The sequence below is a fragment of the Astyanax mexicanus genome, chromosome 15, assembly GCF_023375975.1.
Source record: "Astyanax mexicanus isolate ESR-SI-001 chromosome 15, AstMex3_surface, whole genome shotgun sequence".
NCBI lineage: Eukaryota > Metazoa > Chordata > Actinopteri > Characiformes > Acestrorhamphidae > Astyanax > Astyanax mexicanus.
Window position 1 is genome coordinate 43,126,967 of NC_064422.1, and position 23,892 is coordinate 43,150,858.

The window sequence follows — 23,892 nt, forward strand, 5'->3', positions numbered from 1 at the left end:
CTGCATTGTAGATTAATACTAAAGTCATTCATTTAGTAAACAAAAAGTTTTAGTTAATTGAGTTAATTACTTGAATTTCTTGTCTCTTAATAAAGTGTTTGAGAGCATCAGTTAAAGTAAAGTAGTGAAGAGGTAGAGTTACAGGTATACAGTGAATAGTGAATATTTGAGTAAAGTTCGAATCCAGGTTATGAGAAGGGAGAACTATTCTAAAGAACTAAGTAAAGAAAAAAATACTTTAAGATCAGTCAATCAGAAAAGAAGAATTTTAAGAACTTTGAAAGTATCTTCAAGTGCAGTCGCAAAAAATACCATCAAAAACTTTATGATGATGAAACTGGCACTCATCAGGACCACCGCAGGAAAGGAAAAGCAAGATTTACCACAAGTTTAAGTTACTACATGATTCTTTATGTGTTTTTTCATAGTCTGGATGACCATTCAGTATTCATTTACTATGTAGAAAAGAATCGTAGATGTTGTCATATTCACATTGCTGGAAAACAATGTTCAGTGAGTATAAATAGTGGTGGATTGGTTTGGTAAGGTTTGGTTTCTCCATGTCGTCACTGATTAGCTTTTAAAAAGCTTGTTTTTCGTTAAGAACGTAGCTCCTCCCTGCGTGTCTTCGCTGATTTTGGTTCTTTTAAAGGTAATTCTCAGTAAAGTCATGATCACTTGTGTTGGGTAAGAGGATGATTGCTCCATGTCTCCAGTGATTTGGTTCTCGGTGACTCAGCGGCGTGGAGATGTCGGGTTAGATCTGCCGTGTGCGGACGGCGGGTGTTGGGCAGCTGGACTGACGTGTTCTGAAGGCTTTTCCACTCTCACGCTTCGGTCTTCGGTCCTCGCGGCAGATTTCAGACTTTACATCCTGCCCAGATTCCATCTGTCACTTCTCCTGCCCGCCTGAGCGCTGGATGGATGAGGGAGTGAAGGGATGGATGGAAGCGTATTTCCAGCCCTGGAGGAGTTTGATGTACATCATGGGTGAAGTAAATGCCAGTCTTGATGCCACTCCATCTCAGAGTGGATGGCAGGGAGAGTGTAAGTGTAAAAACAGCTCTGCTGCTCTGGGATCACTTTTCACTTTTTTCGCTTTTACAGTCTGAGCTGAAGACTGATCGACTGATTCCACCCTCTCAGGCTTAGTCATCGTGAAAACTCACCATTGTAAGAACATTTCGGCCTTATTTTAGCGATCTTTAGTGCAAAAAATACACATTGCATGACTCAAAATGTGGGTGTGGTTAATTTTGGGCGTAACATGAAATAAACCAATCAGTGTGCCAGCTGTCATTCCCTTTAAGAAGCAGGTGAGCTCTGACTTTGGCACGTTCGTATCCTAACTGCACAATCACACTGTGAAGATACAGCAATTGAAGCCATTCTTCTTCACATAGTGCTAGTGTAGATCAGGGGATCGCTGGTTCGAATCCCAGTCATGCAGATTGCCATCAGCTGCCGGAGCCACGAGAGAGCACAGTTTGCATTTCTTGCTCTCTCTCTCTGGGTGGGTACAGTAGATGGCGCTCCTTCTCCACACCTCATTACTCCTAGGGTGATGTGGATCAGCACAAGGCTGCATCTGTGAGCTGATGTATCAAAACCGAGTCGCTGCGCTTTCCTCCGAGCGTATCCTAACTGCACGTTCAAGCTGTGAAGATACACCAGCAGCTCATTTAAGAGAACAGTAATGTTATTTTATTCTTTATTCTGTTTGTTTGTTGAGTTAAAAGCTTGTATTGCACGATATTGGAAAAAATTAACATTGCAAATGTTCTTTTTTGACAAAATTTGTTATGAATGTGGTTATAGAGTCTAATAAAGATGACATTCGTAGAAAGAGTTACTGTTATTTTTGTATCCTTTATTTTCTTTATTGTTGAGTTAAGAGCTTGATTTGCATGCTGAAGTGCGTTTATGTGTGTGTGTAATGAGCAGAGAATGACACTTCCTGCATGGCTAAAATAGGACTGGGCAGCTGACTGTTGACTGTTGTCAGGGTTTTAATCAATCAGTGGCGCACCTTTGTTTCCCACCACCCAAATAGAAACACACCAGAAATTTACCGGAACATAGAAATAGACTGTTGACGGGGTGTAAGTAGCAACGAGCACCTTGCACAGGGTGTATGATAGGGCCCTTCATTTCTTTCACTTCATAGGAGAAATAACAAATGTTCGGAACAGCTGCTGGTGTAACATGAATAATATTAATTCCTGGTAACTTCTTTTGGTCTTTAGTCATTATTATGACATTTTTATACAATGTTTAATCAAAAAAGAAGAAGATAACTGCACCCAGAAGGAATTACCAGGAACAATGAATAATTATAAATTCTGCAGGAACTGTGTGAGAATATTGGAGTTATTATGGGATGGATTATCACAGGAGGAACATTAGGAACCTCTACAACTTTCTACATGTGTTGTTCCTGGAACTTTGTTCTTCCTTCTGAATAGAGTCACAGCCCCACACTTCTTTCTGAGAGCAGTTATTTATTGTGATGATGAGATATAGACAGTAAAACATTCAGGCCTGTTTTTTATTAACAGTCATGTCAGCTAATGAATTAATTCTTTAATTACAACAAATAATACTTATAAACAGAAATCATAGAGTAATCAGAAATGTGATGTTTTGATGGTAGAACACAGCTTGTTCTGTTGGTTGGTTCCTGTTCTGTTCGTTTGGAGTGAGGAGAGGAATGTGGATGGAGGTCCGTTTCTCTGTGTAAGTAATCAGTGATTGTTCTTCTCGGCCGGAGCTTCAGCCTCACTTCATCAGCGCTGACCCGGGTCAGAACGAGGGGAACCGGCGGAGAACTGGAGGAACAGAGCAGAGCTGAGTAATAACTGAGAGCTGTAGCATTCAGACTGAGCTTCATCTGACCTGCAGAATATCTGCATCTACTTCTACTTCTACTACTACTATTTCTTTTTCTACACCTTCTACTTCATATTCTTCTTCTATTTTTTTACTTTTTCTAATGCTTCTGTATCAGTTTAATGCAGTAGGCAGTCACACTCTTGTTGTTCTTCTTCTTCCTTTACTTTCTTTTTCTTCTAATTTATCTTCTTCTTCTACTACTTTTCTTCTACTTTTCCCCTTCTTTTACCTTTTCTTCTTCTTCTTCTGCTTCTTCTTTTACCTTTTCTTCTTCTTCTTCTTCTTCTTCTTCTTTTACCTTTTCTTCTTCTGCTTCTTCTTCTTTTACCTTTTCTTCTTCTTCTTCTTCTTCTTCTTCTTCTTCTTCTTCTTCTTCTTCTTATTCGTGTTCTTTGTGTACTACTTCTTCTACATCTTCATTTTCTTTTTCTTCGTCTTCTTCTTCATTTTATTATTATTATTATTGTTCTTCTTCTACTGTATCTTCTTCTCTATCTTCTTCTTCTACTTCTGCTTATTCTTCTATTTCTTCTTCTACGTTTCCTTCTTCTTATACTTCTTTTCTTCTTCTTCTTCTTCTTCTTCTTCTTCTTCTTCTTCTTCTTCTTCTTTTTCTTCTTCTAATGCTTCTGTATCAGGTTAATGCAGTAGGCACTCACACTGCTGTTGTTGTTCTTCTTCTACTTTTCTTCTTCTTTTACCTTTTCTTCTTCTTCTTCTTCTTCTTCTTCTTCTTCTATGTGTACTACTTCTACTTCTTCTACATCTTGTTTTTCTTTTTCTTCGTCTTCTTCTTCATTTTACTATTATTATTATTTGTATTCTTTGTCTACTGTATCTTCTTCTTCTTCTTCTTCTACTGTATCTTCTTCTTCTTGTACATTTTCTTCTTCTTTTTTCTACTTTATCTTCCTTTTCTTCTTCTTCTTTTCTTCTTCTTGGTCTTCTACTGCATCTTCTTCTTCTTCTGCATCTTCATCTACTTTTCTTCTTCTTTTACCTTTTCTTCTTCTTCTTCTTCTACGTGTACTACTTCTACTTCTTCTACATCTATTTGTATTCTTCTTCTACTGTATCTTCTTCTTCTTCTTTTCTACTTTATCTTATTTTTCATCTTCTTCTACATTTTTTTCTTCTTCTTCTTCTTCTTCTTGGCAAGGCCATGTATATTATGTTATTTAAATGCTTTAATTGTACTGTGTATTAATTTTATGTGCACATCATTAGACGTATTTTAACTACTCTGGGTAAAGTCAGGTTAAATAGCACCTCATATGGATGTAATATGGCTACTTTTTCGTTTAGCCAGGGAGCCGCATGGTTTTCTATCCATGTCGTTGTGCTGTGGGCTGAGTTAGAATATTTAGATGAAGACGTCCCTTATTTTAATTTCTGAGAGTTGGCATCCCTAGTCCATGATTCACAGCTACTGCTGTCCTGGTCAGCTTACGCATAGTTGCTGTGTATTTCTGGGGAGATATTTAAAGCCTATGACAATTTCAATCCTTTGTTTTTACCGCTGTGTCCCAGTGTTAGAGGCACTCTATTCAGATATGACTGTATATTAAGGTGAATTATCAAAATGTAGATAAACACTTATAATATCCACAGTTCTAGTGTTTTTACAATTGTCTCTCCACCAGATCCACCATATCCAGGAGAAACACATTACCATTTCATCTCTCAGACCTGAATAGTGCTTTATTTTTACTGGTGCTGCAGTTTAAGGGTGTAGTAGAAGGAGTTGTTTGTGAAATGTGTGGTTGTGGTTTGAGTTTGGCTGGTCTGTGTGCAGGTGTTTGTTTGGGTGGTTGACGTGGTATACTCAGTGATTAGTGCAGGAGCAGTGAGTGTGTTTATTGCTGTTTGTTGCTAAGAACAACAGCAGCATCTGTTACTGATGAGAAGCACAGGTGTGTTGTTCTCTCACAAAATGTCTTAATTACTCTCTCGCCTCCCTGCTCTCTCTCCCTCTCTCTATTGCTTTCTCTCGCTGTTTCCCACTACCTACTCTCTATTTTTTCTTTCCCTCACTCTCTCTTTCCCTGTTCTCGCTCTCTCTTCTATCTCTTTTTTTCTCTCTACACCTTCTCTCTCTCTCTCTATCTCTCTCTCTACTCTCACTCACTCTTTTTTTCTGCTCTCTCTCTCTCTCTCTAACTGCTATCTCTCTCTCTCTCTCTCTCTCTCTGTTTTATGAGACAAAGTTATGGAACACATTATACATTTTTCAGGCTCCCTCTGTTATTGTGTTTTAAAAACTGTCCCCAGTCAGTCCCTGAGTCAGTCCTCCAGCTAGTCCTCCAATCAGTCCCCCAACCAGTCTCCCAGTCAGTTATCAAATCAGTCCCTTATCCAGTCCCCAGTCCCTCAGTTAGTCCTATAGTCAGTACTCAAGCCAGTCCTCTAATCAGTCCCTCAGTCAGTCTACTAGTCAGTCCCTCAGTCAGTCCTCCAGCCAATCCCTCAGTCAGTCCCTCAGCCAGTCCCCTAGCCAGTCCCTCAGTTAGTTCTATAGTCAGTCCTCTAGTCAGTCCTCCAGCCAGTCCCTCAGTTAGTCCTATAGTCAGTCTCTCAGCCAGTCCTCTAATCAGTCCCTCAGTCAGTCCTCCAGGCAATCCCAGCCAGTCCTCCAGCTAATCCCAGTCAGTCCTCCAGCCAATCCCTCAGTCAGTCCCTCAGCCAGTCCCTCAGTCAGTCCTCCAGCCAATCCCTCAGTCAGTCCTCCAGCCAATCCCTCAACAGGTCCTCCAGCCAGTCCCTCAGCCAGTCTTCCAGCCAATCCCAGTCAGTCCTCCAGCCAGTCCCTCAGTCAGTCCTCCAGCCAGTCCTCCAGCCAGTCCCTCAGTCAGTCCTCCAGCCAATCCCTCAGTCAGTCCTCCAGCCAATCCTTCAGTCAGTCCTCCAGCCAATCCCTCAGTCAGTCCTCCAGCCAGTCCCTCAGTCAGTCCTCCAGCCAGTCCCTCAGTCAGTCCTCCAGCCAGTCCCTCAGTTAGTCCTATAGTCAGTCTCTCAGCCAGTCCTTCAGTCAGTTCCTCAGCCAGCCCTCCAGCTAGTCCATCAGTTAGTCCCTCAGTTAGTCTTATAGTCAGTCCTAAAGCCAGTCCTCCAGCCAGTCCTCCAGCCAGTCCTCCAGCCAGTCCTCCAGCCAGTCCTCCAGTCATTCCTCCAGCCAGTCCTCCAGCCAGTCCTCCAGTCATTCCTCCTGCCAGTCCCTCAGTTAATCTCTCCTCAAATGGCCGTGTAACACAGCCTCAGAACTGAAAGAGCTCAGCGTTCAGTAGCAAAGAAAATACATGTTAAAAAACGCAGAACAGACCCGGTGAAACAGTAAAGAGCGCTGCGTGGTGATTTATCGTGGATTTATAATTTCTTTGGCACGGCCGATGTTTTGAAAAATCGGACTTTTAGATGTTTTAGGCAACAGCGTTTGGAAATTGCGTGGAGGTCTGCATCCAATTTTCTGCAGAGTTTTCCTCTGAGCTGCAGTTATACCCCGGGGTTGTGTTGATACTCAGCTGGTGGAGACACGCCCCCTTTAGCACTGCAGGACGCATCACACTGGGGTGAGATTTATGAGCAGCATCTTCATTTCTAATGAATGCATTCAACTACTTTAAGTGGCACCTGTTGCTGACATAGACGTGGAAAAGTACACATAGCTGTTACAGTAGCCAGAGTTTGGTGAGAAGATGCCCTGAAAAATCTAAATGTTGTATATTCAGCTTTTTAAAATTATTTTTATTTGTTAAGGGAGGGTGATATGGCCGTGTTCATTGGGTGATCAGTACCCCTAAATTTAATTTACACACTCTGATAACAGATATTGCATTCAACCTGGAGTTTCCATTTCAGTCCATCCCAATGGAAAAGTTTTCCTATATTTCAGTCCTTAATATTTTAACCCTTTCAGTCCTGAATTATGTGTTATATATTTTAACATAAAATCTATATGAACATTAAATCAAATTAAATAAAATAAGTAAAATAACTGTGCTTAACATTTTTTCCATATTTTAGATTTGATATTGAACTTTTTATTCACGAGCCATCCCTAAAATAAACTAAAATAAACATGCTAAAAAAATGTTCTAAATCACACAATTAAAGTAAAAATGAACTCTTTTAATTTGCCTCTTTGGCTCTAATCCTGGGATTTTTCCATTGTAGTGGGTGGGGCTAATCTATAGTTTTATTGGCTCTTTTTTATAAGTCTATTCTGATTAAAAACAATCAGTGTTATGTGCAATAAAAAAAGATAATAATAATAAACATCAAGTTGTTCATTGTAGTGGACGCGGGGTCTGAAAGGGGTAATGTAAGCAAATATGTTTTTTCTGAGGTCATCTAGATACAGGGTTCTTGAAAAAAGTCATTTTCAAGCCTGGAAACATTTTAGAAAAATAAAAATAACCAAAAAGTTTTGGAAAAGTCATGGAAGTTTGGTCTACAAATCTTTGTGTTTCAGTTTATCGATGGGGAAAATCTTTTTTTAACTACAAATACATCAATATGTTAAATAAAAATACGTTAATTCAGTCATTTAACCCTACATAATGGATCTCTCAGGATCTGAAAAACATTTTATTATTAAATATTGTGTGTCAGATTCATCTTAGACCTGATAAAATCAATTTTAATTGATTAAAATCATTATGTGCATTGATGTTTTAAAAATCCTATGGTCATGAAAATTTGCCATGAAAAAGTCATTTAAAAAATCATGGAAATGTATTGATTAAAAAGTGTATGAATCCTGTAGTTAGAGTCACATTTAAACCACATTTGGGTGCTTCGATTACCACCATTGGTACCTGTATCACCGTTTAAGAACAACTGGTCTAATTAACCTTATTATTAAACAAACAGCAGAGCTGGTTTTATTTCTTAGAGTTGAATTTTAACTCTTTACACAGTTAAAATTCAGTTAAAACTCCACACTGTGTATTTTATATCACAGGCTCCACTTCTTGATTTTGCGTCACTCCTAGCATGCTCTGCATCCACTGTTATTCTTTGTTATTGGGGTTATTATGGGGTTGTTATTATTATGTTGTATGTTTTAGGGTTTTTTATGTGTGTGTTTATGTGTTTTATGTGTTTATTTAAGTAAATGTGTTTGGATTTGTTTGTGGTGGTGGTGGTTCTACTGGTGGAGTGTTATTCACTCTCTTGGTGTTGGGTTGGATGTTGGATAAGGGTCTCCACTGGAGAGTTTGGTAATTGTTTGGTGGTCTTTTCTGGTGTTTTCTCCTTTTCTGAACAAAGCTTGCTCAGGATAAACTGGTCATTTATCCTGCAATATAGCTAACATATCTTTTTATTTACTTAATAAATAAGTAATTATATGCAAACAGTAAACTAAAAGTACGTTAAAAGTGAAGTAAAAATATGTTAACTCTATCAATGTTCTTTATAGAGTTAATTTATGACTTTATAGAGTGTTGCATTAACTTTTGTACTCTTAAAGAGTTAATTTAACACTATAAATTGTACTGAGTAGTTTCCACAAGCACGTTTTTAAAATATTTATATTTGCAATATTTGGTTGGCATTTTTATTCAGAGACAATCTCAATCAATCAATCAACCTTTATTTTCACTCGGGAAGAAACATTGAGGGTGACCCTCATTTACAATGTTGCTGAGCATTTATAACATCAAAGGGATTCAACACATTTAATGAAAATTTGGAAATAATAAGAAATAAAATAGTAAAAAAAAAAAAAAAAAAAAAATATATATATATATATATATATATATATATATATATATATATATATATATATATATATATATATATATATATATATAATAAAAGTACGCATTTTAAATCAACATTTAATAGAAATATATATGTAAAACAGAAAAAATTGACATAAAAATAAAAAATGTATAAAATATAAAAAATAAGCAAATAGATAATAGTAGAAGTAAAGTAAAATATTAAAAATGATAAGTGATTAAATGAGTAATAGATCTAAGAACAAGAATGAAAATACAAAACATTAAAATGAAATAAAAAATAAAAGTGAAAATAAATAAACAAAAAATAAATGAATAAAATGAAAAATAAAAAAATATATAAATAATATAAGAAAAAAGCTAAACTAATAAAAAAGTCATTTAAAACAGTCACAGGATTTCTAAAGGTGAATAGAAAGTAAAAGTTTAAAATGATTCAGTGAAATTATTCCCAGCGAGCTGAGCTTCAACGTTTCCTGTAGTGAATAATTCCAGCTCACTAGTGCTCTTTCTCTCTGTAGCTAAAAGCAGATTTTCCCAGTTCACTAAAAACTCTTGGTACCTGAACAGGTGATCCAGCTACTGGAGCGAGTCTGATATGCATTATTATTAATTAAGATCAGTGAAGAGATATAAGATGGCAAATGCCCAGAGAGTGATTTACTGTATGTATAAAAATTAGCCAATGAAAAAAGGGTGATTACATCATATTTCAATCTTTAAATTACTCTTGCCCACAGACATTGGTGTAGCATGAGAATCATTCACTAGTTTCACCTAAGGAAAGCAGTGTTGTTATCCACTGTGCTACTCCACAATGTACACTATAACGATTCTTAAGCCCTAGTTTATTCAGCACACTACCATTACATTTCTTTATTTACCTGTTTAAAATGTCCCTAACACTAATATGGCGGCTCTAAATTTCTAAAAGTTTGTTAGAATTCAGTAGAATTCTACATTTTAAACATTTCAAGCTTGTGAAAGACACTGCAAATGTTTAAACTGAAACATTTTATAGACTTTTAATATGTACAGTAACAATCAAAAGTTTGGACACTTCTTAAATGCAGTGTTTTTTTTATTATTATTTTAAAATGTTCCATACATTATAGATTAATACTAAAGTCCCAACTATGAAGAAATACATATAGAATTATTTAGTAGATGAAACATCTAACATCTACACATCTCTGCTGGATTTTCTCAGTCAGCTTCATGATGTAGAGTCACCTGGAATTCAGGCTTTCAGTTAACAGCTGTGCTGAACTCATCAAGAGTTAATTACTTGAATTTCTTGTCTCTTAATAAAGTGTTTGAGAGCATCAGTTAAAGTAAAGTAGTGAAGTGGTAGAGTTACAGGTATACAGTGAATAGTGAATATTTATAGAGTAATGTTCGAATCCAGATTATGAGAAACAATATGATGGAACTGGCACTCATCAGGACCACCCTTAGAAATGACCAGCCTTAGAAACAAGTTGAAGCAAGTTAACAGCTCACCAGATAAGAGCCATTAAATGTTTTTTTTTTCACAGAGTATTTTATATTTTGGTTTGTTTAAAACTTTATTTTAAGTTACTACATGATTCCTTATGTGTTCCTTCATAGTCTGATAGATCACTTCACTATTCATTTATAACAAATAAAAATATATTTTTTAATCAAGATGGGTTAAGTTAAAGACCAGTGTATATATATATAAGAGTTGAACATGTATCTATTACAGCCAGTTCAGTATTTACCGTAACAAAAGGGGTTAAAATCAGTGCAGGAAAATGCAGAGCAGAAAGCGATGGGGAAAACAGTACCGGAGGAATGATGCAGTATGAATCATGCCCCGGCTTAACTGCTATTCTTCGCCGGCGGTGGGATTTGTTGGACTACGCGTTACAATAGTTTCCAGTCAAACTGCAATAAGCACTGTGAGCTTTTATTACCCGGCTGAAGAATACGAGTCTGAGCGAGGGAACACCATTCCACTGCACATAAAGCACAACTTAAAAAGCAGAGAGAGAGAGAAAGAGAAGAAAGAGAGGAGGAAAAACAGACGGAGAGAGATTTCTCAGGGCTGGAAATGGCCTGTGAAGCCGTGAAGTGAACGGTTCTGCTCTGACACAGAGCAGGTTCTGGAGGTCCAGCTCCTGTAGCTGCCGTCAGACACAAACATACAGAAATTACATTTGCTTTGGCTGCAGAGTTTCAGAACTGAAAAAAAAAGAAACCACTTAAAAATGATGAGTTTCTTTGATTTTACCAAATTGAAAACCTCTGGAATATAATCAAGAGGAAGATGGATGATCACAAGCCGAAAAACCAAACTGAACTGCTTGAATTTCTGCATAAAGTTACCCAAAAGCAGTGTGTAAGACTGATGGAGGAGAACATGATGCCAAGATGCATGAAAACTGCTAAGAAAACAAGTTCATATTTATAAAGTTTTAAGAGTTCAGAAATCAATATTTGGTGGAATAATCCTCATGGTTTTTAATCACAGTTTTCATGCATCTTGGCATCATGTTCTCCTCCACCAGTCTTACACACTGCTTTTGGATAACTTTATGCTGCTTTACTCCTGGTGCACAAATTCAAGCAGTTCAGTTTGGTTTGGTGGTTTGTGATCATCCATCTTCCTCTTGATTATATTCCAGGGGTTTTTAATTTGGTAAAATCAAAGAAACCCATCATTTTTAAGTGCTCTCTTATTTTTTTTTTCCAGAGCTGTATGTAAAGTACCGGTCAAAAGTTTGCTGTGTTTTTTCATTATTTTAAAATGTTCTACATTGTAGATGAATACTAAAGAAACGCATATAGAAGAAACACATTTAGTAGATTAAAAAAAAAGTGTTAAACAAACCAGAATATGTTTTATATGTTACATTTACAACAGTTTTGCACATCTTGGCTGGACACACACACAGACACACACACACACACACACACACACACACACACTTAACAGGGAAAGGTCTAGTATCCTGTTCACCTGATCTGCCTGTTTCTGAACCGCTGGAGGAAACCGGAGACCCAGGAGGAAAAGCCCCACCGACCCAGAGAGACCCCGGAAACTCCGCCCACACAACCAATCACCAATCAATCAATAAATAAATATATAAGTGAATGAATGAATAAATGAATGACTGATTGAATGAATGAATGAATAATAATTAATTAATTAATTCATGAATAATTGAATAAATGAAGAATAAATTATTTAATTAATTAATTTGTATATGATTAAATGAACAAATGAATGAATTAATAAAAACTTTAACAAATGATTGACTGACTGAATTATTGAAGGGATTGAGAGAGGTGTGGGAAAAAGAAAGAAATAAAGAAAAAAGTATGCAAGTATGTACTAAAGTATGTACTGCACTGAAATGACCTGAGAGATGGGCAATTAGCAAAAAAGAAAGTAAGCAAGAAAGAAAAAAGTATGCAAGTATACAAGTATGTACTAAAAGTATGTACTACACTGAAATGACCTGAGAGAGACAGGCAATTAGCAAAAAAGAAAGTAAGAAAGAAAGAAAGAAAGTATGCAAGTATGTACTAAAGTATGTACTACACTGAAATGACCTGAGAGAGACGGGCAGTTAGCAAAAAAGAAAGTAAGAAAGAAAGAAAGAAAGTATGCAAGTATGCAAGTATGTACTAAAAGTATGTACTACACTGAAATGACCTGAGAGAGACGGGCAATTAGCAAAAAAGAAAGAAAGAAAAAAAGTATGCAAGTATGTACTAAAAGTATGTACTACACTGGAACGCATGAGAGAGACGGGCAATTAGCAAAAAAGAAAGTAAGAAAGAAAGAAAGAAAGTATGCAAGTATGCAAGTATGTACTAAAAGTATGTACTACACTGAAATGACCTGAGAGAGACGGGCAGTTAGCAAAAAAGAAAGTAAGAAAGAAAGAAAAAAAAGTATGCAAGTATACAAGTATGTACTAAAAGTATGTACTACACTGAAATGACCTGAGAGAGACGGGCAGTTAGCAAAAAAGAAAGTAAGAAAGAAAGAAAAAAAGTATGCAAGTATGTATTAAAGTATGTACTACACTGGACAGCATGAGAGAGACGGGCAATTAGCAAAAAAGAAAGTAAGAAAGAAAGATTGCAAGTATGTACTATAAGTATGTACTACACTGGAACGCATGAGAGAGACAAGCAATTAGCAAAAAAGAAAGTAAGAAAGAAAGAAAAAAAGTATGCAAGTATGCAAGTATGTACTAAAAGTATGTACTACACTGAAATGAACTGAGAGACGGGCAATTAGCAAAAAAGAAAGTAAGAAAGAAAGAAAAAAAGTATGCAAGTATGTACTAAAAGTATGTACTACACTGAAATGACCTGAGAGAGACGGGCAATTAGCAAAAAAGAAAGAAAGAAAAAAAGTATGCAAGTATGCAAGTATGTACTAAAAGTATGTACTACACTGAAATGACCTGAGAGAGACGGGCAATTAGCAAAAAAGACAGTAAGAAAGAAAAAAAGTATGCAAGTATGTACTAAAAGTATGTACTACACTGAAATGACCTGAGAGAGACGGGCAATTAGCAAAAAAGAAAGAAAGAAAAAAAGTATGCAAGTATGCAAGTATGTACTAAAAGTATGTACTACACTGAAATGACCTGAGAGAGACGGGCAATTAGCAAAAAAGACAGTAAGAAAGAAAAAAAGTATGCAAGTATGTACTAAAAGTATGTACTACACTGAAATGACCTGAGAGAGACGGGCAATTAGCAAAAAAGAAAGAAAGAAAAAAAGTATGCAAGTATGTACTAAAAGTATGTACTACACTGAAATGACCTGAGAGAGACAGGCAATTAGCAAAAAAGACAGTAAGAAAGAAAGAAAGAAAGTATGCAAGTATGCAAGTATGTACTAAAAGTATGTACTACACTGAAATGACCTGAGAGAGACGGGCAATTAGCAAAAAAGAAAGTAAGAAAGAAAGTATGCAAGTATGCAAGTATGTACTAAAGTATGTACTACACTGGAATGACCTGAGAGAGACGGGCAATTAGCAAAAAAGAAAGTAAGAAAGAAAGAAAGAAAGTATGCAAGTATGTACTAAAAGTATGTACTACACTGAAATGACCTGAGAGAGACGGGCAATTAGCAAAAAAGAAAGTAAGAAAGAAAGAAAAAAAAGTATGCAAGTATGCAAGTATGTACTAAAGTATGTACTACACTGGAACGCGTGAGAGAGACGGGCAATTAGCAAAAAAGAAAGTAAGAAAGAAAGTATGCACTAAAGTATGTACTACACTGGAATGACCTGAGAGAGACGGGCAATTAGCAAAAAAGAAAGTATGCAAGTATGTACTAAAAGTATGTACTACACTGGAGCGCGTGAGAGAGACGGGCAAATAAATAAAGAAAGAAAGTATGCAAGTATGTACTAAAGTATGTACTACACTGAAATGACCTGAGAGAGACGGGCAATTAGCAAGAAAGAAAGTAAGAAAGAAAGAAAGAAAGTATGCAAGTATATACTAAAAGTATGTACTACACTGAAATGACCTGAGAGAGACGGGCAATTAGCAAAAAAGAAAGTAAGAAAGAAAGAAAAAAGTATGTAAGTATGCACTAAAGTATGTACTACACTGGAACCCATGAGAGAGATGGGCAATTAGCAAAAAAGAAAGTAAGAAAGAAAGTATGCAATTATGGAAGTATGTACTAAAAGTATGTACTACACTGGAACGCATGAGAGAGACGGGCAATTAGCAAAAAAGAAAGTAAGAAAGAAAGAAAGAAAGTATGCAAGTATGTACTAAAAGTATGTACTACACTGAAATGACCTGAGAGAGACAGGCAATTAGCAAAAAAGAAAGTAAGAAAGAAAGAAAAAAGTATGCAAGTATGTACTAAAGTATGTACTACACTGGAACGTGTGAGAGAGACGGGCAATTAGCAAAAAAGAAAGTAAGAAAGAAAGAAAAAAAGTATGTAAGTATGCAAGTATGTACTAAAGTATGTACTACACTGGAACCCATGAGAGAGATGGGCAATTAGCAAAAAAGAAAGTAAGAAAGAAAGTATGCAAGTATGGAAGTATGTACTAAAAGTATGTACTACACTGGAACGCGTGAGAGAGACGGGCAATTAGCAAAAAAGAAAGTAAGAAAGAAAGAAAGAAAGTATGCAAGTATGTACTAAAAGTATGTACTACACTGAAATGACCTGAGAGAGACGGGCAATTAGCAAAAAAGAAAGTAAGAAAGAAAGAAAGAAAGTATGCAAGTATGGAAGTATGTACTAAAAGTATGTACTACACTGGAACGTGTGAGAGAGACGGGCAATTAGCAAAAAAGAAAGTAAGAAAGAAAGAAAGAAAGTATGCAAGTATGGAAGTATGTACTAAAAGTATGTACTACACTGGAACGTGTGAGAGAGACGGGCAATTAGCAAAAAAGAAAGTAAGAAAGAAAGAAAAAAAGTATGCAAGTATGCAAGTATGTACTAAAAGTATGTACTACACTGAAATGACCTGAGAGAGACGGGCAATTAGCAAAAAAGAAAGTAAGAAAGAAAGAAAAAACTGCAGAGTAATGAAGTGTTATATATGAGTGTGATAAATGAAAAAAGTATAAACATGTATGTATATATTTATTTATGTATTCATTCATTAATTTATTCATTTGTTTATTTATTTATTCATTTATTTGATTGAACAAACTAAATGTGACATCCAATCAACAATCCACCAGTCTCATATTTTGATATTCACATGCAACTTTAAAAAAAAAACGTTTACAGCTTCATATTAAACATTCTTTAAATATGTTCAATTCAACAGACTTTCATGCAACAAATTATTTAACAGTTGCAGCACACATATGCACATACATATGTAAACACATACATATATTTGCATACATATATTTGCATGCATTCAAAATATATATGTTTTATTTTAAAATAGCACTTTATTAGTTTATCGCATTCATACAGCACTTAAACATACTTGGTGAATAAAACCATTTATAACAGTAAAGCTGTTCAGACACAGAGAGGTGATTAATGATGATAATGAACTACTGCATGGTGAACTGTGTGATGACTCCTCCCTCACCATCATTATCTTCAGACATTCAATCTGAGCTACAGCATTCTGTGAAGACAATGGAGAAAAAAGAACAAAAACATGAAATACACAATATTAAAAATACAAATGCATGCAATATATAATACACCAGCTTTAAGTTCGTAAGTGCATTTACACATTTTCACTCACTGCAGAACACATATAGAGCAGTACCCAACGAAACATGCATCTAGCAAAATACATTAGCTTAGCTTAGCTTAGCTTAGCTTAGCTTAGCTTAGCTTAGCTTAAAAGCTGTTGGCAGACAAGCCAAGTTATAACAACAAAACTCTACATAGTAGAGAGGTGGCTCCTAGAAACAGTGAGATACTGCACGGTGAACTAAGTGAGGACACGCCCACTCTGTTGCAAGCATCACTTTTGGACACGGCCACTAAATAAAACATAAAAAACTGATGTGCATGTTTTAAATCACTTTCGCCAAAATTGCTATAATATGAAGCTTTACATAATTTGCAGATTTTGGTGCAAAATTAAAATAGGGTTTTTTATTGCATATGTGAATGCATTTAAGACAACGCACAAAACACCATGCATGTGCAATTTCCAGCTCATTTGAGTTAAAAACTCTCTTAAAAACAGCATTTGAAGCTTGCTCTAAAATTACACTGAAACATAAGACTATAGTCTTACGCACAACATATGACACATGAACTTGCCATATATATATGCATGCACATATAATTATATAAATGCATTTAAAAGTAAGTGCATGTACATTCAATGCAATACCAAATTGCAACATGCATTTGGATGTACACTCTTTCAGCACTTTTAAACATAAGAGTAAAAAACCAAGTTATAGTAGCAACTCAACACAGCAGAGAGGTGGCTCCTAGAGACTGTGAGCTACTGCATGGTGAACTGTGAGGACACACCCTGTGTGTTGCAAGCATCACCCTTTGGACACGCCCACTAAATAAAACATAAAACTAATGTGCATGTTTTAAATCCCTTTCAACAAATTTGCTTAAATATGTAAGACTTTATTCTTTCGTAGCTTTACATAATTTGCAGATTTTGGTGAAAAATAAAAATTGTGTTTTTATTGCCTATATGAATGCAACTAAGCACAAAACTCCATGCAGAGGCAATTTTAAGCTCATTTGAGTTATAATTTCTCTGAATATGAGCGTTTAAAGAATGGTCCAAAATGACACCAAAACGTAAGACTATAGCTTTACATAATTTGCAAATTTTGGTGCAAAATAAAAATTGTGTTTTTATTGCCTATATGAATGCAATAAAGCACAATACTCCAATACTCCAAAGTCTTATGTAATTCGCCAATTTTGATGAAAAATAAAAATTGTACTTTATTGCTTATCTGAAAGAAACTTGGCAGAATACATTATGCACATGCAATTTTAAGCTCATTTGAGTTATAATTTCACTTAAAACCAGTGTTTGGAGATTGGTCTAAATTGACACCAAAACGTAAGCCTAATGTTATTTGCCAATTTTGATGAAAAATAAAAACAGTATTTTATTGCTTATCTGAATAAAACTGGGTAAAATACATCATGTAAATGCAATTTTAAGCTCATTTGAGTTATAATTTCACTTAAAACCAGTGTTTGAAGAATTGGTGTCAAAATGACAAAATGACACCAAAGCATAAGACTTAGTCTTACATAATTTGCAGATTTTGATGAAAAATAAAAATTGTGTTTTTATTGCCTATGTAAAATAAACGGAGCACAAAACACCATGCACATGCAGTTTTAAGCTCATTTAAGTTATAATTTCATTAAAAAACACCATTTTAAGAATAGTCCAAAATGACACCAAAACATAAGACTATGGCCTTACATAAATTGACGATTTGGGCAAAAAATTAAATTGCGTTTTTTATTGCCTATATGAATGCAACTAAGCCCAAAACTCCATGCACAGGCATTTTTCAGTTCATTTGAGTTATAATTTAACTACAAAAAAAATGAATTGGTCCAAATTGACACCAAAACGTAAGACTATAGCCTTACATAATTTGCCGATTTTGGTGAAAAATAAAAATAGTATTTTATTACTTATCTGAAAGAAACATGGCACAATACATTATGCACATGCAGTTTTAAGGTAATTTGAGTTATAATTTCACTAAAACCAGCATTTTAAGAATGGTCCAAAATGACACCAAAACAATAGCCTTACAAAATTTGCCAATTTTGGTGAAAAACAAAAATAGTATTTTATTACTTATCTGAAAGAAAATTGGCAGAATACACCATGCACACGCAATTTTCAGCTCATTTGAGTTATAATTTCACTAAAAACCAGCGTTTAAAAACACCAAAACGAAAGACTTAAGTCTTAGGTAATTTGCATTTTTTTTATGTTTCTTTGTCATTTTCTTCTTAACAAGTATATGAAAAACGCTAGTAGTTTGTTTAAGTAGCTATCTATCTTTTCTGTTCCACCTTAAAGAGTGCAACAGATGATACAGGCTGCATCATTTAAGGTGGAAAAATAAAATAACCCCACCCCATCACAGAGAGAGGAATTAAGAATTGGACAATAATAATTAATTGCTGCAACACCCTTTATGTAGACAAATGCCATAAACCCTAGATATAAAGCCCTAAAGTTAACAAGTTAACCAGCAGCAGTTAGGTTGCTGAACTTTAGCGCTCCACTGCTATAACATATCGTATGTCTGTATCTGCATCTGACCAAATGGAGACAAAGTACCTGAATATTGGCTGAACTTTTTGTAGGGTCATTTATAAATATTGTATAAATAGTTTAAAAAAAAAGTTTATTAATGATTATAAATTAAGTTTATTAATATTAAAGATTTTTTATGTATATTTAAAAAGCATTAATAAGCATGTACAACACAAACAGAAAAACAACAGTGAAAATAACTTTGTTAACATACAATATCTAATAAAATAATTGTAAAAAGTCAGTTTAGTAATTTAATATGTTATTATAGCTAAATGAACAAAGTTATGAACTGAAATATTAATGATGACTGATAGAAAAGACAAAGTAAGAATAGCATCAGGTAAGATCTGAGGTTTAACAGTACCAACGGATGTGGAATCACTATTTGGTCAATGGCAGGCCCTTGTTGCCAATTCTATTAGGTTGTTGTAACTGATTATTAATGGTTTTCATTAATACACTTGTTTGTAAACTATTTTATAAACCATTTATTAAAAAAAGCCTTATTTTAAAGTGGTACCAGTGATTGAGTGCCCACTAGGGTGCCCAATCACGCTCCCAGTTTTCAAATTTTGACCATGTATCTCCAGAGCAAAATTTTGGGATTCTGTTCATCCAATAAAAAGGATGCCGTTGTGATTTTATATGTTTTTTTTTTGTTTTTTTTTTGCTGCTTTCAGTTATTCAGCTTAGGTCTGCCACTGCCACAAGGGGAAAGGGAAGTGACCAGTCTTCCCTTCACACACACACACACACACACACACACACACACTTCTTGCGCTGATTTTCTGCTGGAAAACAGAAGGACAATGGCTTTAGCAGCGTGGCCTTCAGGCGATGGAGATGATTAGGTGCTGTTTGGCCCTGCAGGAGTCTGGCCAGCTCTCCAGCCGGTTCTCCAGCCGGTTCTCCAGCCGGTTCTGGTCCAGTTCTGCAGCAGTGCAGAGCGTGGATGAGGGCTGGAAGTGTGCTGCTGTCTCCAGGGGACCGTATTCAGGACACATTCAGGGTTTTAGGTTTTACGCCTTACTGGAGCAGCAGTAAAGGTGATAGCATCTGAACAGATCCAATCTGGAAAACAGAGGTCATCTCATCTGTTAAAGTGAGGCAGATGTGGCTGAAGCAAAGCAATACACTATATATATATATATATATATATATATATATATATATATATATATATATATATATATATATATATATATATACACTTTTTCTTTGACTTTACCAAATTAAAAACCTCTGGAATATAAATAAGAGGAAGATGGATGATCACAAACCATCAAACCACCAAACTGAACTGCTTGAATTTTTGCACCAGGAGTAAAGCAGCATAAAGTTATCCAAAAGCAGTGTGTAAGACTGGTGGAGGAGAACATGATGCCAAGATGCATGAAAAAAAAAAAACTGTGATTATAAACCACCAGGGTTATTCCACCAAATATTGATTTCTGAACTCTTAAAACTTTTATGAATATGAACTTGTTTTCTTTGCATTATTTGAGGTCTGAAAGCTCTGCATCTTTTTTTGTTATTTCAGCTATTTCTCATTTTCTGTAAATTAATGCTCTAAATGACAATTTTTTATTTGGAATTTGGGAGAAATGTTGTCTGTAGTTTGTAGAATAAAACAACAATGTTCATTTTACTCAAACATAAACCTATAAATAGCAAAATCAGAGAAGCTGATTTAGAAACTGAATCAAGTAAATTTTAATCAAGGTTTATTATTACAGTGTGCGCTCGGGGTCATTGTCTTGTTGCATGGCCCACCGGGTCATTGTCTTGTTGCATGGCCCACCCACATTCTCTTCTACATTTTTGAATGTATAGACTTTAAATATATTCACACCTGAGATATCTTTTTTTAAAGTTTAGATTAGAGTGTTTATGAGTTGAAAGCATAAACATATTGATGATTTGATGAGTTCATTACATGGATTATTAATTATTACTTTGATAAAATACATGGAGAAACAGCATCAGGCGGAGTTATTTTATTTCTCTTGATAATCAATAATCACACCTCTAGGATACATGTAGATACTAAAAACCTGACACTCAGAGCAGCCTATGCCTTTCAGTATTTTAATCAGGAAACACAAAGAAAACTATATATATACAAAATGTAAACTTTTTAGTCTAAATAAATAAAAAATTAGTTTAGTGTAAAATAACTACTTAGTAAAAATGTGCAAGTAAAATAAAAACTATATAAAGTAGTGCGCACACCATACCTAGCTTTAGTTTGAGTAAAGCAGGTAGTTTCACACTTTTACTGTGGACACTTTTGAGTCTTTATTTACTGATATTATTTGGTTTGAAACATCATATAAATATGTTTGAAGCACTAAAGGTAAATAATATTGTTTGGGGAAGGAGATTTTTCACTTTTTTAGGTGTTTTTCTCAATGGGTTTCTTGTAGATTTAGCTTTACGGCACTGGGATGTGATCACTATTTTTAGAAAGAGTAAGCTCCGCCCTTAATAACCATATATGGTTTATGTTGGTATCTGAAGGGATTCCTGACTAATTAAGCTGAAAACACAAGGTGCGATTTTGGACGGATAATCCGTCTTTAGGAGTCTGTGGATTAATGTACTTTTAATTTATTTAAAATAAGTACATAAATCTATACTATATATACTTTGAACTTATTTAATATTTATTTGTATTTTTTTACATAATCTTTGCTGTTGGTGATCTTTCTTTGCTGGGGAGGGCAGTAATGGTCTTGAATTTATCTAATTTTAAGACATTCGTAATAAATCTGTAGAGAATTGATTTTTAAGAAAAATGTAAGTGTAAATATGGAAAATTCTAAAGGCTTCACAAACTTTAAATCACTGCACTCCTGACCTGCTGTGTGCATGAGCTTGTGAGTGAAAGAAAGAGAGAGAGAGAGAAAGATAGAGAGAGAGAGAGAGAGAGAGAGAAAGAGAGAAAGAGAGAGAGAGAGAGAGAGAGAGAAAGAAAGAGAGAGAGAGAGAGAGAGAGAAAGAGAGAAGAGAGAGAGAGAGAGAGAGAGAGAGAGAAAGAAAGAGAGAGAGAGAGAGAGAGAGAGAGAGAGAGAGAGAGAGAAAGAGAGATCTGGACATGGATGTTTGTTATTATGTAATTAGGACTAATTGAGCGTTATTGACCTCCACATTAACTTAAAGACGCTGTCGAATTCACCGACCACTCCATCTATGGCAATATCACACAAACACACACACACACACACCCTCTATCACTTCACAACACTTTCACAACCTTCTAGCTCTCTCTATCTTTCCTCAGTCACTTCCATCACTGTGCTATCCATCATCATTAACCTGGGCGGACTGGAAATTAACACTTGGCTTTGTTCTGCTGTTGTTTTCACAGAGTCTCTGGACCATGGATCAAGTAAATGTGACAAGTAAGTAAATGTACTGAACCGATTCCAAATCACAAACACGCACAAACAAACGTACAGCGCTCTACACGATCAGAGACCACCCGCTATTATGTAATTTCCTGTTAAATCGACTAAAAAAAACTGGCTATATGTTTTTCAGCAGCTCTCTCTGAGGAAATTAGCTATTGATTAGTTTTCATTTTGTTGTAATTGCACAAGGAGGAGGACTGTGATTAAAAATGGCATTTTTGTTCAGTATAAAGTCATTATAAAGTCATATAAGGTGAAAAATCAACTACTAACACAACAACAGAAAACAACAGAATGCTCTTGATGTCGCTAAAAGCTGCCAAGAAAATCCTCCTTATTGACTGTAAAACACAATAACATTTACATTTACATTATATATATATATATATATATATATATATATATATATATATATATATATATATATATATATATATATTGCTATTGTGATAGATTAATCAGATCAGATTAATCAGATTACTCACTTGGATAAATCACACATGTTCTTCTTAAACTGCAAGTTTTTATAGTGGATATTTAAATGTAAAGGTGTTTAAACTGAAGATGGGTACAAAACTCATGTGACATTAAAAAAAGCATGTTTAAAAGCAAGTCCACTAAGTGTCTTTCATTTTTTAAATAAATGGCTTTTAATAATTGCATGATTAAATAATTATTTTTTATGACAAAAAAAAAAAAATCAGTCCTGTTACTGGTACTCAATCCTGTTACTGGCACTTATTCCTGTTACTTTTTACGTTTTGCGTAACAGGAATTAAAGTAACAGGAATGAGTTTTAGTATATAATTAGCAAAACCATGTACAAAGTAGCTAATAACATGAGGACACTGAGCACATTCTAGTGATTTTTCCCAAAATTTGTATTTTAAAAATAAACAAATAAGATCTAAGAATTAATTTTTGGTAACAGGACTGAGTGTTGAGATTAAGATTGAGCTCCTTGGTCATCGTTACAATAAGATCAAATATACAGAAAAAAATGGATTCTGAAATCTACAATCCAGTTTTCACGTTTGCATTGTTGACAAAATATTATTATTATTATTATTATTATTATTATTATTATTATTATTATTATTATTATTATTTATTGACAAGATGATCACTCAGCTAAATTAACTAAATTATTTTTTTAGGTATTTTAATTTACTGAAAGTCTCTTATTCCAAACTATATTTATTGACAAGAAACTACCTGATATAAGCAAATGCCAAAATATTAAGTCAAATCTAGAAGTCAAAATCATTTAAAATGAGTAAAAGTAAGCAAATGTTTAAGTAATGTTTACTAAAAACTTTAATTCATTAAATTAAAAGGTTTAATTAGTATTGTGTCTAAATCATGTGAAAATGATGCTTGCTCTTACAGCCTACAACATACAGGCCAGAGTACGAAACTGGACGACACACCTAGTATGCCAATAGATTGTGCCAGAAGCCAACAGAAAAAAGTGGTCAATGGCCAAAGACTGAACTCAACTCACTTATAGGTGGCTGCAAATGTTCACCATACTCAAATATATTATATTATACAGTAGTTGTTTTGTAAAAACTACAGAAATGTGGGTACCACTTTAAAATAAGACTACCTTTATAAAGGGTTTATAAATTGTTTAGAATTATTGTATTAATGGTTACTAATTAGGTTGTAAATGTCTTAAAAACCATTAATATTCAGTTATAACACATACGTAGAAAGGGCAACAATGACCTGTTGTTTATAAATGACTAAAAGTGTTAGAGATGGAATGATTAAACTTGGGAGTTAAATAGGGGTGTGACGAGATCTCGTGGCACGATATCTCGCGAGAAGAAAAAAGAGGGATCTGGCAACACAGTAGCGATACAGCGGGTAGCTGAGGAGTGAGAGCAGCTCTCAGCAGAAGAAGAAACTTCGGGCATTTGTATAGAACTGAGGTCACTAATGGGCAGACCGCGGTCCGGGTCGGGACCCAAACGTTGTCCAATGCGGACCCAAACCTACTGAGAAGGATTTAATTGTACACACGCTTTGCGGCGCAGTAAACTCACAGACC

The 23,892-nt window shown here is 35.0% G+C and overlaps 1 protein-coding gene across 2 annotated transcripts in view; it reads left to right on the forward strand.

Annotated features, from left to right (window-relative positions):
* mkxa (mohawk homeobox a) overlaps window positions 1-23,892 on the forward strand; it is a 343,537-nt gene that overhangs the window by 52,166 nt on the left and 267,479 nt on the right. For both annotated transcript variants that reach the window (XR_007424327.1, XM_049464572.1), the window contains exon 5: window positions 21,794-21,827. Coding sequence is in view for 1 of the 2 variants with exons in the window: in XM_049464572.1 (XP_049320529.1) it covers window positions 21,794-21,827 (34 nt within the window). In the remaining variant the exon portion in view is untranslated. The remainder of the gene's footprint in view (window positions 1-21,793; window positions 21,828-23,892) is intronic.